Source organism: Budorcas taxicolor, chromosome 1 (assembly GCF_023091745.1).
Source record: "Budorcas taxicolor isolate Tak-1 chromosome 1, Takin1.1, whole genome shotgun sequence".
NCBI classification, from domain to species: domain Eukaryota; kingdom Metazoa; phylum Chordata; class Mammalia; order Artiodactyla; family Bovidae; genus Budorcas; species Budorcas taxicolor.
The window spans coordinates 129350778-129366456 of record NC_068910.1 but is presented as its reverse complement, the minus strand read 5'-3'; the positions used below and the strand labels follow the sequence as shown (position 1 = coordinate 129366456).

General features: G+C 39.1%; 1 protein-coding gene across 3 annotated transcripts in view; it reads left to right on the top strand.

Annotated features, from left to right (window-relative positions):
* GSK3B (glycogen synthase kinase 3 beta) overlaps positions 1-15679 on the top strand; it is a 208645-nt gene that overhangs the window by 56765 nt on the left and 136201 nt on the right. For all 3 annotated transcript variants that reach the window (XM_052636315.1, XM_052636308.1, XM_052636320.1), the window contains exon 2: positions 14707-14900. In XM_052636315.1, the coding sequence (XP_052492275.1) occupies positions 14707-14900 (194 nt within the window). The remainder of the gene's footprint in view (positions 1-14706; positions 14901-15679) is intronic.

Genomic DNA, 15679 nt, shown 5'->3' with positions numbered 1-15679 from the left:
TAGAAGAGGATCAGCCCTACTTCTTAGGCAGTAGCAGTTGGAGCCAAGTCTTACTGTAGTCCCACTGTGAGTATTGGACTGTTTCATTCCAGGGCTCTCTATTTAACAGGGTCCAGTTAGCTTCCCTTGTAGCTCAGTTTCGTCAGAAGAAAGGCAAAGCAGACTCTGCTATGTGAGTTGACCCAGTTGATCTGTCAGTGTTCTTCTCCATGGAGAGATGGGTCTGGGCCTGTCATATCTGAATGGCATTGCTCGATTCTGTGAAGTTTATTTTGTGGGGAGAGTTTTGGGGGATGTCAGCTCTTAGAGAAAGGAGGAAAGGGCAAAGGTAAAAACCAATATGGATTTAATTTCAAGTAACTGAAGTTGGCTGGAATCAAGATTGCCGGGAGAAATATCAATAACTTCAGATATGCAGATGACACCACCCTTATGGCAGAAAGTGAAGAGGAGCTAAAAAGCCTCCTGATGAAAATGAAAGAGGAGAGTGACAAAGTTGGCTTAAAGCTCAACATTCAGAAAATGAAGATCATGGCATCTGGTCCTATCACTTCATGGGAAATAGATGGGGAAACAGTGGAAACAGTGTCAGACTTTATTTTTGGGGGCTCCAAAATCCCTGCAGATGGTGACTGCAGCCATGAAATTAAAAGACGCTTACTCCTTGGAAGAAAAGTTATGACTAACCTAGATAGCATATTCAAAAGCAGAGACATTACTCTGCCGACTAAGGTGCGTCTAGTCAAGGCTATGGTTTTTCCTGTGGTCATGTATGGATGTAAGAGTTGGACTGTGAAGAAGGCTGAGCGCCGAAGAATTGATGCTTTTGAACTGTGGTGTTGGAGAAGACTCTTGAGAGTCCCTTGGACTGCAAGGAGATCCAACCAGTCCACTCTGAAGGAGATCAGCCCTGGGATTTCTTTGGAAGGAATGATACTAAAGCTGAAACTCCAGTACTTTGGCCACCTGATGCGAAGAGTTTACTCATTGGAAAAGACTCTGATGCTGGGCGGGATTGAGGGCAGGAGGAGAAGGGGACGACAGAGGATGAGATGGCTGGATGGCATCACTGACTCGATGGCCGTGAGTCTGAGTGAACTCCGGGAGTTGGTGATGGACAGGGAGGCCTGGCGTGCTGTGATTCATGGGGTCGCAAAGAGTCGGACACGACGACTGAACTGAACTGAAGTTGGTACAATACTGGTTTAATATGTTTTTCTCTTAGGCAGGACAAAGTGAAAGTGAAATGGCTCGGTCATGTCCAACTCCCACCCCATGGACTGTAGCCCGTCAGGCTCCTCTATCCGTGGAATTCTCTAGGAAAGAATACTGAAGTGGATCATCATTCGCTTCTCCAGGGAGATCTTCCCAACCTAGGAATCGAACCTGGGTCTCTGCATTGCAGGCAGATTCTTTACTGTCTGAGATAAATATAGTGTCATTTCTCATGCAGTTATAAATGTAAAATAAAAATCACTAGTTGAAAGTGTGTGGTGTCCCTTATAGGAATGAAATTGACAGAACTCTTACTACCTAATTATTTAAAGGTTTTAGGAGGTACCCTATCTCATTTCAACTCTAACAGTGTAAGAAGTTAAAAAACTGTAATATTTTATGTTTCTTTTCCTCCCAGGTTATACAGAATAGCCTTATCCCATAAAAACAGATTGTGTTCTTAAATTTCATCAGTAGTTTTGGAACTGAGAACATGATTTTCCATTGAAAATTTTGCAAATATGTACTATAATAATTAGATGCCTGGGCTTTTCTACAATATCCATGATTAACTCAAATATCTACATACTACAGTGAAAAATAATAGAGAATAATAATATTTTCTACGTATCATTTTATATCACTACTAAGAGTAAGGAAAACTTAAACCCCCTCTAAAAATTAGTGTCAAAAATTTCTTCCGAATTCTGGTATTACTAGATTGATAGAGGGATTTAATCTGAGGGAGATAAGGAGTAAATAGAGACTATAGGAGGCTGACAATCTTTCTGGGTAGTTTCAGGAGTTTAATAGGTTGATAGAATTGGCTTTTTAGCTCATGGCTTTATTTTCTGTTGACACTGGTGTTAAGCACAAAAGTGCTCTCCTTTTGCTTACCAGCTGTGGTTAAGGTTGCTTCTTTTAGTTTTTGAATGGAATGAAGTGATAGGGAAAAGAAAGGGAGAGAAAGTTTCTTCTGTTAACTACAATTAAAAAAAAAAAGGCAAAGTAACTTAGAATGTCTGTCGTCTGAGGTGGATTTAATTGTCCAAAGAATAATCCAGTTTAACAGAGTGGAGGAGAGCATAACAGTGTGGATGATTCCTTTTCCACGAGAGAGAAGGTGATGATAAGATACTGTATTAAGTTAGACATCCCTGTGTTGATTAGTGGCTGGTGCTGAGTATCTTCGGAAGCTGTTTAGAACTGGGAATGAGAAACAGTGGCTAATTTACTATTTATATATTTACTATTCATATTTCAGAATCTACCAACCAAATATTATACACATTTGGGGTATTTTTTAAAATAAACTTAGTTCAGTCGCTCAGTTGTGTCTGACTCTTTGCGACCACATGGACTGCAGCATGCCAGGCTTCCCTGTCCATCACCAACTCCCAGAGCTTACTCAAACTCATTTCCATAGAGTCAGTGATGCCATCCAACCATATCTCATCCTCTGTTGTCCCCTTCTCCTCCTGTCTTAAATCTTTCCCAGCATCACGGTCTTTTTAAAGACCCTTCGCATGAGGTGGCCAAAGTATCGGAGTATCAGCTTCAGCATCAGTCCTTCCAATGAATATTCAGGACTGATTCCCTTTAGGATTGACTGGTTTGATCTCCTTGCTCTCCAAGGGACTCTCAAGAGTCTTCTCCAATACCACAGTTGAAAAGCATCAGTTCTTTGGCACTCAGCCTTCTTTATAGTCCAACTCTCAACATCCGTACATGACTACTGGAAAAATCATAGCTTTGACTACACGGACCTTTGTTGGCAAAGGAATATCTCTGTTTTTTAATATGCTGTCTAGGTTGGTCATAGCTTTTCTTCCAAGGAGCAAGTGTCTTTTAATTTCATGGCTGCAGTCACCATCTGCAGTGATTTTGGAACCCCCCAAAATAAAATCTCTCACTGTTTTCATTGTTTCCCCATCTATTTGCCATGATGTGATGGGACCAGATGCCATGATCTCAGTTTTTTGAATGTTGAGTTTTAAGCCAACTTTTTCACTTTCCTCCTTCACTTTCATCAAGAGGCTTTTTAGTAAGTCTTCTTCGCTTTCTGCCCTAAGGGTGGTATCATCTACATATCTGAGGTTACTGATATTTCTCCCAGCAATCTTGATTCTAGCTTGTGCTTCATCCATCCTGGCATTTCGCATGATGTGCTCTGCGTATAAGTTAAATAAGCAGGATGACAATATACAGCCTTGATGTACTCCTTTCCTGATTTGGAACCAGTCTGTTATTCCATGTTCAATTCTAACTGTTGTTTCTTGACCTGCATACAGATTTCTCAGGATGCAGGTAAGGTGGTCTGTTATTTCCATTTCTTTAAGAATTTTCCACAGTTTGTTGTGATCCACACAGTCAAAGGCTTTGGCATAGTCAATAAAGCAGAAATAGATGTTTTTCTGGAACCATCTTGCTTTTTCAGTGATCCAGCGAATGTTGGCAATTTAAGCTTTACTTTGTTTGTGTGTGAGATGAGTGCAATTGTGCGGTAGTTTGAACATTCTTTGGCAGTGCTTTTCTTTGGGATTGGAATGAAAACTGACCTTCTGCAGTCCTGTGACCATTGCTGAGTTTTCCACAGTTGATGGCATTTTGAATACACCACTTTAGCAGCAGCATCTTTTAGGATTTGAAATATCTCAACTGGAATTCATCATTTCCACTAGCTTTGTTCATAGCGATGCTTCCTAAGGCCCACTTGACTTCACACTCCAGGATGTCTGGCTCTAGGTGAGTGATCACACCACTGTGGTTCTCTGGGTCATGAAAATCTTCTTTGTGTAATTCTGTGTATTCTTGCCACCTCTTCTTAATATCTTCTGTTTCTGTTAGGTCCATACCATTTCTGTCCTTTATTGTGCCCATCTTTGCATGAAATGTTCCCTTGGTATCTTAATTTTCTTGAAGAGATCTCTAGTCTTTCCCGTTCTGTTGTTTTCCTCTATTTCTTTGCATTGATCACTGAGCAGGGCTTTCTTATCTCTCCTTACTGTTCTTTGGAATTCTGCATTCAAATGGGTGTATCTTCCCATAAATTAAATTATTATCAAGCAAATATGTTATCTTTATGTTTATGAAAACTAAAATACTGGGGACTTCCCTGGTGGTCCAGTGGCTAAGATTCTGCGCCTCCAATGCAAGGGGCTCAGGTTTAATCATTGGTTGGGGCTTCTCGTGTAGTTCAGTCAGTAAAGCTGGGTTCCTGGGTTGGGAAGTTTCCCTGGAGAAGGAAATGGCAACCCACTCCAGTATTCTTGCCTGGAGAATCCTATGGATAGAGGAGCCTGGCTCGCTACAGTTCATGGGATTGCAAGAGTCGGACACAACTTAGTGCTTTCTTTCTTTCTTTTGGGAACTAGAGCCCATGTGTGTGTGTTTAGTCGCTCAGTTATGTCCGACTCTTAGTGACCCAATCAACTGTAGCCTACCAGATTCCTTCTCTCCATGGAATTTTCCAGGCAAGAATACTGGAGTGGTTTGCCATTTCCTACTCCAGGGGATCTTCCCAACCCAGGGATGGAGCCTGTTTGTCTTGTGTTTCCTGCAGTGGCAGGTGGATTCTTTACCACTCCGCCACCTGGGAATCTGCCACTAGATCCCATATGCTGCAGCTGAAGAACCCAAGTGCCACAGCTAAAACCTGGCACATAAAAAAGCATATAAAAGCAACATACTATAGTTCAGCCAGGTCAGTAGGAGATTCCTAAAGCTGTGTTATGTAGAGAACTGTAGTCTTCGTATTTCTTTTTTGTTTCTTGATTGGAAAACTCATGCTTCCCTGCTTTCTCTGTCCCCAGTAGGTTTCTTATTTAGAATTAACCAGTCCCCTTGTCCCTGTATACACACCCCACAAAAGAAAAACAAAAAGGGCAGGAAATGTGTTCCTGCTAAAGTAGCAGCTGTTGCTAATCACTGGATGGTTATTTTGTGATAAATCTGTTCAAATACATAAATGTTTGCTGTCAGGTCACTGATTTGATTTTCCTCAGGGGAATATTCACTTATTTTACTCATTTTAGATGATTCGTCTCTCAGGTAGCTTTATAGCTCAGGCAAAATGAAGCAATTTTTTTTATTAAAAGTATTTTTGCAGTTTATATTAAAATGTATGTTTCTCTTGGCAGAATTATTTTTATGGATTTATTTTGGAATAGAAGGAAATGGATTGGTTAACTTTCTTTTTTTTTTTTAGGCATCAGAAAGTGTATTGAACTTGGATATTGGATGACCCTGGGTTGTAGTTTTCAATATTACTGTAATCTTGAGCAGTTTTGCTTACCTTTGAGCTTCAGTTCTACAGTTCATTATTGGTTCTACCTTGCTTGTAGGACTGTTGCCTAGATAAAGTGAGGTTATGGGTCTAAACATGTTTGTAAACTAAGAAGTGCTCCACAAATATGTTATTGTTGATAATGTTGTGTGGTGATCAAAGCTGGTCTCGGGAAGACTATCAAATCACTGAGTTTTGTCTTGCATTTTCTTTTCAGTCTCTTGAGTGACTCAGCCCTTTTGAGATTGCAGGGTATTGTATCATGTTAGAGGTACTTGTTTTAGTGACCTTAAGACTTTTACCAGTCTTCAGTGTTTAAAGGAGTCCTATAGGAAGTTGTTCACTTACAAGAGCAGATATTTTACAGCCTGCTATGTGCATAGGCATAAAATGAGCTACCGCAATAAATGTGTGATAAACATCATGGTTGCCCTCATGGATTGGATATTAGTTGTTAAATTGTAATTAATAAAGCCTACGGGGTCAACCTAGAGTAAGCAGGTCTAATGGGATAAAACAGATCCCATCCTTCCCGTTCTCTCCTTTACTACTGTTTGAAATATAACAGAAAATGATAGGTTAATAACCTCCACTTTGAAATGCGTGTAAAATGTATGTCAGTTTGTACGCTGTGGTATTGGAAAAGCAGTGTGGATTTAGGAGTGGTGATAACTTTGGTGGGTAATTCAGGGGAAAGCAAGACTGATGAATCAGCTGTCCCACTGCATGGATTTGGGTTGTCAGAAGGTAGTATTGAGAGGATTGAGGGGGATGTATATCAGGCCAGGAACAGTTGAAATCCATTAAAAAAAATTGTCGAGTCCTAATTTTAACATTATACTCACTAAAAGCTGGAGTAAAACATATCAGCTTTGTGAGAGCTATTTTTTGAGGATTCACGATGGCTCAAGATTGAAGTTGCCACAAGTGTGAGCCCTGATCAGTAAGTCATTGTGTTTTTAAAGTAATTATTTGTTTCTTTGGGGTGACTCAGATGGTAAAGAATCCGCGTGCGATGCAGAAGACCTGGGTTCGATCCCCTGGGTCGGGATGATCCCCTGGAGAAGGGCTTTGCAACCCACTCCAGTATTCTTGCCTGGAGAATCCCATGGACAGAGGAACCTGGCGGGCTGCAGTCCATGGGGTTGCAAACAGTTGGACATGACTGAGGGACTGAGAACACACATACACGTCTGTTTCTTAAGTCTGTCTAGCATTTATTCTTTACACTTGTGTGTGGCGTACTCTTTTCTTTGGTAATATGGTAAACATCTTCATTAAGAAAAATTTAGTGTATTTGTCTACTTGCTCCCTGCCCATGTCAAGTAGTTTTGGTAAATCAAACAGATAAGCATGTTTAAGACTTACATTCTGATGTTAATTCCTAAAAGCCAAAGCTCTTTACACACATGCTGCAAGCCTTTTACTTTTATAGGAAATAAACCTGTTTCTAAAATACATCTTGATAGTGTTTCAAGTGAGGGCTTAAGACCAAGTAAAATATTTATTCATTTTGGTTTTGGTTTGATTTTATTCCAGTTCACTCAAGTTAGAAGAAAGGACCAGGAGTAAAATAATATTTAGGTTCAGACATTTGAAAGTTAGCATGGTTCATTCTAGTTTTTGGCTTAAAGTAAAATTTGGGTTTTAAGACAAGATTTTAAAATAGAGTCAATTAAAATTAGTTCAAAGGAGACTAGATATTTTAGAGTAAGAACTTTGCATCAGAACCTTCTGTAAAGTATTTAAAATTTTTGATTTTGCTGAAAATAGAAGGTTGATTTTAGGACCTTGACCCCTATGTATTATTTTCAAGGCATAGTCTTAAGCAATGTAGTGTAGTAGGGTACAAGTTTTAGAGTAAATGGTTAGATCTGAATCCCATGGGTACACTTTATTGAAGAGGTTACTTTGGGCATATTGCCAGTAAACCTTTCAAACATCTTAGTTTCACTCATTTGTTAAGTGATTATTATGAGTACATCACAGAGTTGTTGTATGAATTAAGTGGTATTATGCAGATCAGGAAACAACAGTTAGAACTGGCCATGGAAAAACAGACTGGTTCCAAATAGGAAAAGGAGTCCGTCAAGGCTGTATATGGTCACCCTGCTTATTTAACTTATATGCAGAGTTCATCACGAGAAACACTGGGCTAGAAGAAGCACAAGCTGGAATCAAGATTGCAGGGAGAAATATCAATAACTTCAGATATGCAGATGACACCACCCTTGTGGCAGAAAGTGAAGAGGAACTAAAAAGCCTCTTGATGAAAGTGAAAGAGGAGAGTGACAAAGTTGGCTTAAAGCTCAACATTCAGAAAACGAAGATCCTGGCATCTGGTCCCATCACTTCATGGGAAATAGATGGGGAAACAGTGGAAAGAGTGTCAGACTTTATTTTGGGGGGCTCCAAAATCACTGCAGATTGTGATTGCAGCCATGAAATTAAAAGACGCTTACTCCTTGGAAGAAAAGTTATGACCAACCTTGATAGAATATTCAAAAGCAGAGACATCACTTTGCCAACAAAGGTCTGTCTAGTCAAGGCTATGGTTTTTCCAGTAGTCATGTATGGATGTGAGAGTTGGACTGTGAAGAAGGCTTCTGCATACCTTATCCTAGGGCTTTGTATCTGATCAGTGGCAAGCATAAGAAGTGAAAACACTGCTAAATGTTTAGCAGGAAGGAGTCAATTCCCAAATACTAATAATTCTGCTTGATTGACTTATATAAATTCAAGACCAGACATTTGCTGACCACTTGCGTTATGCTGAACCCTCTGCTAATAAGCACTAGGGAAATGAATTTAATAATTTAATAATGTCTGGCTTTCCTAAGAGCTCATAGTCAAGTGAGGGGTTTGGACCCTTAATAGTTATCAGACATTGCGATAGGCACTGTAGTAGGGTATGTACCTGGTGGTAAAAGAGCATAGCAGAATAGAAGAATGTGGTGGTGTTGTTGTTTGTAAACTGTTGCCACTGCCAATAATTCAAGTTCAGAGAATCTAATTTGTTGAGCACTCACTGTGTGGCATGTACTTAAATATTAACACCATTCTGCATCTAAGGACAAGCCCTTGACTGGTTTCTTTTTTTCTTAAGGTTATTTTATGGTTCTTCAGAATCAACGCTTGTGAATACTGGGGTGGTATCTGCCTGTGATTGAAAGTGTGGTATTATTGTGCTGTCCAGGACTCTAGAATCTTTCCTGTCTCATTGTTATCCTCTATCACCATGTGTTTTCCTTTTATTTCTAGAAGTGAAATACAGGAAAATATCTCCCCCGGCTAGCTCATGTATGACATCTGTCCATTTTGTTTTCCCTGCTTCTCCTTTTGTTTACTTTTCCTATCCCCAAAGGGAATTTAGTAATTTTTTGTTTTGTGTGTCCAGTTTTTTAGATAGAATCATGTGGAGATGGATCGTGTCTATCTAAGGGAAAAGACTCTGCTAGAAATATTTTTACCACAAGTTTACATAGAAATCACCCTAAAAATTTTAATGAGGCTATTGACCATTCGGCTTGAGGTGACTGATTGAGGTGCTTAGTTGGCATTCCTTTGCTTTGTTAATAGTTTTACTTCAAGGTATGAGAGCAATTGTACTCTTGCTAGAGCTTCCACATCATTGAGTAAAGCCCCTATTTCATGACAGCAGTGAGTTTATTTTAGAATTTGTGTCTGATTTTCTGTGGACCTCAGTTCATTGCTTTTTTTTTTTTTTTTTTTACTTATTTTTATGTTGTTTTCATGTTTCTAAGTTGTGTTTATTTTGGAAGCATATTGCTTTAATAGAAGTTTCTTAGCCATTTACTTAGGATAAAGAGTTGTTTGAACTTTAATTTAAAAACCTGAAAATTTGACAGTGTCAGTGTTTCCCTTTCAGACTATTTACATGCTTGATAAGGTGATTTTTTTGTTGTTGTTCTTTTAAAAATTTATGTAATATTTTTCAATAGAGTGTTATATTGCTATTGGGCATCCATAAAAAATAGATGTTATTTCTCTTTATGAGAAGCAATAGTCTGAGCTAGTTTCCCTACAAATCCTTATTGTTAGGTTGAAAAGCTTCATAAAAAATACCTTGTATCTTGTATCATACCTGATGTGCTGGTTTCTCTGGAATTTATAGACTTGATTTTTTCTGTTATTTCTACATGGAGGCGTTATTTTTGAGGTAAAGGGAGATTTTATGGAGTTAGTTTCATGCATTGGAGAAGGAAATGGCAACCCACTCCAGTGTTCTTGCCTGGAGAATCCCAGGAACAGGGGAGCCTGGTGGGCTGCCATCTGTGGGGTCGCACAGAGTTGGACACGACTGAAGCACCTTAGCAGCAGCAGCAGCAGCAGTCATTGCTAACTTTGCTCGGTTTATGTTAGTATGACTTACTAACATCTCTAAAAGCCTCCCAGTTAAGCAGTATCACAGTTGTTGCTTTCTCTGAGCTCTGAATCTTAAGAAACATTAGAGTATCAGTGTCAGATACCTCCGACATCTTTATGTACGCCTGAAGTGGCCTTTTGGGTTTTGGCTGCTCAGTCCACACTTTAGACGTGGATTGTGTTACCCTGCAACATTTGTTCATCTCAGGGTCCATTCTGAGGATTGATTTCAGAAGATGAAAAAAATGTAACCACAAGATATAGTTTACAGGTACAACTTTGAGAGATTGAGAACTAGGCTGCACATATTATGGATACATGTAAGGCTTTTGTAAAATTGTATTCTATATTTAACAGCCTTCAATGGAAAGTGGTTGTTCTGTTGCATACCACCTTTGCATTGCTTCATGAGGACTGTTTTATGGTTTGTATTTTTAAGATTTAACCATTTTGGTGAAGAGTAGGGAGTTTAATTCTATGTTCTAATTAGAATGGGACATTCATACTACTTGAGTGAATTTTGATTGCAGTAGAGGATCCTAGGAATTCTCTGGCCAGAAGAGAGGCCTGAACCTGAGCTGCTCCCACTGCTCTGCTGTTGTTGCTGCTGAGATAAAGTGGCATTTTTTGGAGACCAATTTTATTGTAGTTGATGGGAGACTCATGATACCCTGCATTCTGGGAAATTTAATATTGGGCAAAGTGGTGGGTTGGTTTTTTTTTATTTTAAAGGCACGTTTGTTATGAATTCTGGCTTTTCATGAGGATTTTTGGTAGTAGTGTTTAAAATGATGCTCTATTGTTAAGATTCAAAGTTAACCAATTTCTGAATTGAACATCACAGAATCAGTTGTTTTACATTTTTGTTTTCCATATTTTGGTTTCCAATTAGGATAAATTTCAAACTCTTAATGTTGCCAAAGCATCTTTGGAAATAGCTCTTCAGCTATTAATAAATGAATGTTTGAGGACTGAACTACAGAAGATTACTTATTTATTCTTTTGTTAATCTGGAGCTGACCTTTTTACATTGTATTTTCAGAAGCGTCTCCTCCTTTGGTAGGGATGGGATGGAGTGGGTAATGGTATATGAAGTTGGCCTTTCAGTAGTAGTGGGAAGGTTGTAAAATACGGCAGAGGCAGCCTGAGGTGAGTGAAGAGTTCTGTCACCTAAAGCTTTGTTATATTGGACAAGTCTGTTTCTCTTATTTTTCTTATTTGCATTTGAAGCATAATAAATATGTTCCTTCCATTTATCATATTCGAGTAGATGAAACAATGAATCAGAAAGTTCTTTTTGTACAGTGAAATTTTATACAGCTGTTACCTTATTGCCAAGTCAGCAAATTGCAGTGCCAAATGGTGACATGCTTTTCCCTGGCACACTAGCTGCTGACTGTCCCATGCACTACTGATGCTCATACGAAGTCACCGCCAGTGTTATCTTGCCATTCTCTACAGCTCTGCTATTTCAGGTATCGGATGGAACAGTCTTGAAGAGCTTGAATGATGTTTGAATAAAAATTCCAGGATGCTTGGGCACAAGGTCTTAGAGCCATTCATTGTTCCTTGTATACCCAGGATTTCCTGCTAGTGGAGGAAGAATTCCTGTTAGCCTGTAAGAGTTCTCAGCGGTTTCTTTCACTGCTCAAAAGAGAATAGAGTAAACCTTTTAATTTTTGCTAAGATAGTAAGCAGGGGTTTTTTTGTTGTTGTTTTTACTAGATGTGTAAGAGGGTGAAAAGATTGGTCTCTGTCCACATCCATTCAGTTTAAAATTGAGGCCTCAAGACTCTCTTTCAGCTATAGCCTCTGTAGGACCTGTTGATCTTTCAAGTCTGCTTTTAATATTTCTGTAGAATTACCTTATTTGTGCCTCTTTCTGTAGGCAAATCATAATGTTGGGATAAACATTTACAAGTTTAACAGTAGTAGATAGTGCTCAGTCCCTCAGTTGTGTCCAACTCTTTGTGGCCCTGTGGACTGTAGCCTGCCATGCTCCTCTGTCCATGGAGTTTTCCAGGCAAGAATACTGAAGTGTGTTGCCATTTCGTTCTCCAGGGGAGTCTTCCCAACCCAGGAATCGAACCTGCAGCTCTTATGTCTCTTGTGTTGGCAGGTGGATTCTTTACAACTGGGCCACCTGGGCAGCCTGAAATATGATTATAGAGTGGGAAATCATGATTTTTGGTTATGCCCAGATGGTTTTTGTTTCCATTTTTTCCCTATCTATTTGCCATGAAGTGATGGGACCAGACGCCATGATCTTAGTTTTTTTGAATATTGAGTTTTAAGCCAGCTTTCTCACTCTCATCTTTCACCCTCATCAATAGGCTCTTCAGTTCCTCTTCACTTTCTGCTATTAGAGTGGTATCATTTGCATATCTCAGATTGTTGATATTTCTCTTGGCAATCTTGATTACAGCTTGTGATTCATCCAGCCCAGGATTTTGCATGACGTTCTCTGTATATAAGTTAAATAAGTAGGGTGACAGTATATAGCTTTGTTGTACTCCTTTCCCAGTTTTCGGCTAGTCCCTTGTTCCACGTCTGGTTCTAATTGTTTCTTGATCTGCATACAGGTTGATTAACATGATCAAAAATGAGTTCTGTGGGTTATTTAGGGGGAGTGAGGCATGATCATTTAGTACTCAGATTAGATTTAATTAAGTTTTTAGCATGTATGTTTAAGATCTGTTTTACTAGATAACTAGAGGTGAGAGGAAACTTCTGTATGTTGTTGTCTTGTGCTGAAGTTTATGTACATTTAAAGCATATATAAAACTGTTGGAAATAAAATGATGGTATTGACAATATTTGATTTATTCTTTCTACAAGTCATATTGGATTTTTGCTAACTAAATCATATCTGTTCGGGTGTTTCACCTTAAAACTAAAGACATATGCGTTTCAGATAGCTGGCTGTGATACAGTATAGACTGCCTATAATCCACCTAGCTGTTGTATGTAGGAATCATGCATTGTTTTCGCATCTGTCATGAAGGCTGCGTTACACACAAGAGAGTTAATCAGTTGCAGATACTGCTTTTTGGCTTTTGTATATATTAACTCTGTGAGCTTAAATGGCTGTAAATATTGTTTACAATATGCCACTAACATTTGGATATTCGTTTTTCTGGCAGTCTTAAATTGAGTAGAGGAAAGTCTCAAACCATTGGAAAATCAGATTATTATATATATATTTTTTTAATATGCGAGACAAATGAATACATATTTCATCATCTTGGTTTGGGATTTGGGTTTAAATATTGCATCATTTTTCTTTTATGAGGTTCAGTTCAGTCGCTCAGTCGTGTCCGACTCTTTGTGACCCCATGAATCACAGTACGCCAGGCCTCCCTGTCCATCACCAACTCCCGGAGTTCACTCAGACTCACATCCATCGAGTCAGTGATGCCATCCAGCCATCTCATCCTCTGTCGTCCCCTTCTCCTCCTGCCCCCAATCCCTCCCAGCATCAAAGTCTTTTCCAGTGAGTCAACATTTTGCATGAGGTGGCCAAAGGAATTCAACTAACATCTTAAAATTGCTATAATGAAAGAGTAGGAGAGAGAAAAAGCAATGTGCAGTTTTGTCAGTTAGAACAAATGTGCAGTTTTGTCAGTGAGAACTGGTTTTAGAAATGGCAGCAAAGAGAAAAGAAGTACAAGTCATAATTGCTGCTTTGCAAAGATTGTAGTCCCTAGAATCTGTGTGTGTTCTGAAATCACTAAAGGAACAATTTAAAGCTTTTTAAAATCAAGTGCTCAGTGGTATAGAATGATTTCAAATAGTTTAAGAATTCAGAGAGTAAGGTGATTGTTTAGTCAAGAAAAGAGGTGGCTCTTGAACTTGGAAATAGTCTTTGGATTGTTACTGGCGGGAAATGAAGGCAGAAGAAATAAGGAGATGGCCATGAGTGGGCAGAGACCCTAGTGCTGGTGAGCTAGTTATGAATGAGGCTCAGTTCAGAATGGGTTTGATTTTTCTTATAAGGTTTGTGTCTCTTTCCCCCAAATTAACATTCCCCTGTTTCTTTTTTCCGTCTGACTTTTCTTGGAAATGTATCACTATTTTCTTAAGAAGAAATAAGATGTGGAGAAGCAAAAACTTAAAGCTTTACCTTCCTAAAGGAAGAGCGGTCTGAATAGAAACAGAATTAGATGTTTTCAGTTGCACGTATCTTATTTTCAACTACAAGAAGAAAGCCTGAGGAAAAAATTAGGGCTTTTAGAGTTGGACAGATAAGGATTCTTTGGTGAGTCCATCATTTGCTTTTTGACTGGACAAATTTAGCATTTTTCTTATTATGTTTATATAGGAACAGTCTATCTACTTCATGGGATTTTTTTCATTAAATGAAGTCATGGATATAAAGTAAGCATGGTGCCTGCTCTATAGAGTGACTGAATAAATGGTGGTTAAAATAATTACTTATAATTGAAACAAATAGTTGAAATAATTCTGTGATGATAGTTATGATAAACTAACATGAGCATTTAAAAATAATTATAGAATATTTGGGCTTCCCAGGTGGCGCTAGTGGTAAGGAACTCCTGCCAGTGCAGGAGACATGAGATGCAGGTTGGATCCCTGGGTTGAGAAGATCCCCTGGAGGAAGGTATGGCAGCCCACTCCATTATTCTTGCCTGGAGAATCCCATGGGCAGAGGAGCCTGGTGGGCTACAGTCCATAGGGTCACAAAGAGTCGGGCACAACTGAAGGGACTTAAAACGCACATAGTTTACTCGGTATACTTTGGCGATTTTCTCAGTTGAATTCTTTGCAGTTCTCATTTTTCTATCCCTTTTTTCTTTTAGGAGACAAAGATGGCAGCAAGGTAACCACAGTGGTGGCAACTCCTGGGCAGGGTCCAGACAGGCCACAAGAAGTCAGCTATACAGACACTAAAGTGATTGGAAATGGGTCATTTGGTGTGGTGTATCAAGCCAAACTTTGTGATTCAGGAGAACTGGTTGCCATCAAGAAAGTATTGCAGGACAAGAGATTTAAGGTAAGACCTTCAGTAGTTCATGTGTTTTTGTTGCTGCCAATACATGTAAGTAATTACTTTCTCAGGCGTTTTCCTTTTGCTTCAGATTTCATTTATTGCACAAGCGTTTGTTCAGCTCAACTGCTGTAGTGACCTTTGCATTGTGTATCATGTTGAGACAAAATTTACTGAAGATTTTTTTTGAACTGTAGCCAAGAGTGATATATGTATTTAAAATGTTGTGAAAGATAGATTAAAATTTATTAGTTCCTTACTTTAAAATGTGACCTCTCTCTGGCTTGGGTCTCATTGGTATAGGAGACCAGAGAAACAGTGCCTATAGCATATGTTCGTTTGATACAGTTGACTATGCTTCCTTTCTTGAAAAATTTCCTTTGAGTCTATGATACAACACTGTCGTTTTTTTCCCTCCATAACTGACATTTCTTTCCTGCTATATTCTTATATCTCCCTTCCATCTGCCCCTTGAAAGTGATACTTCCCACAGTTCATTTTTTTTTCTTACGAGATCCCCTTAGAGTGTCCTGTGTATGGATGATCAGAGGTCATCTCTTCATCACGATACAGTGGAGAGTCAGGAGACCTGGACTCTCATCGAGCCTCTGCCGTTAACAAGCCATGCTCCCTACTCTGCCCACCTCTGCAGCATTCTGCTGGGAGTCTTCTGTGTTCTAGGAACTGTGCTTAACATTAAGGGATAAAATATTAAGAGGTTATCACTGCTCTGAAATAGCACACATTCTGGTGTCTATATGCTGCAGGATGTTTTGAACATTCTG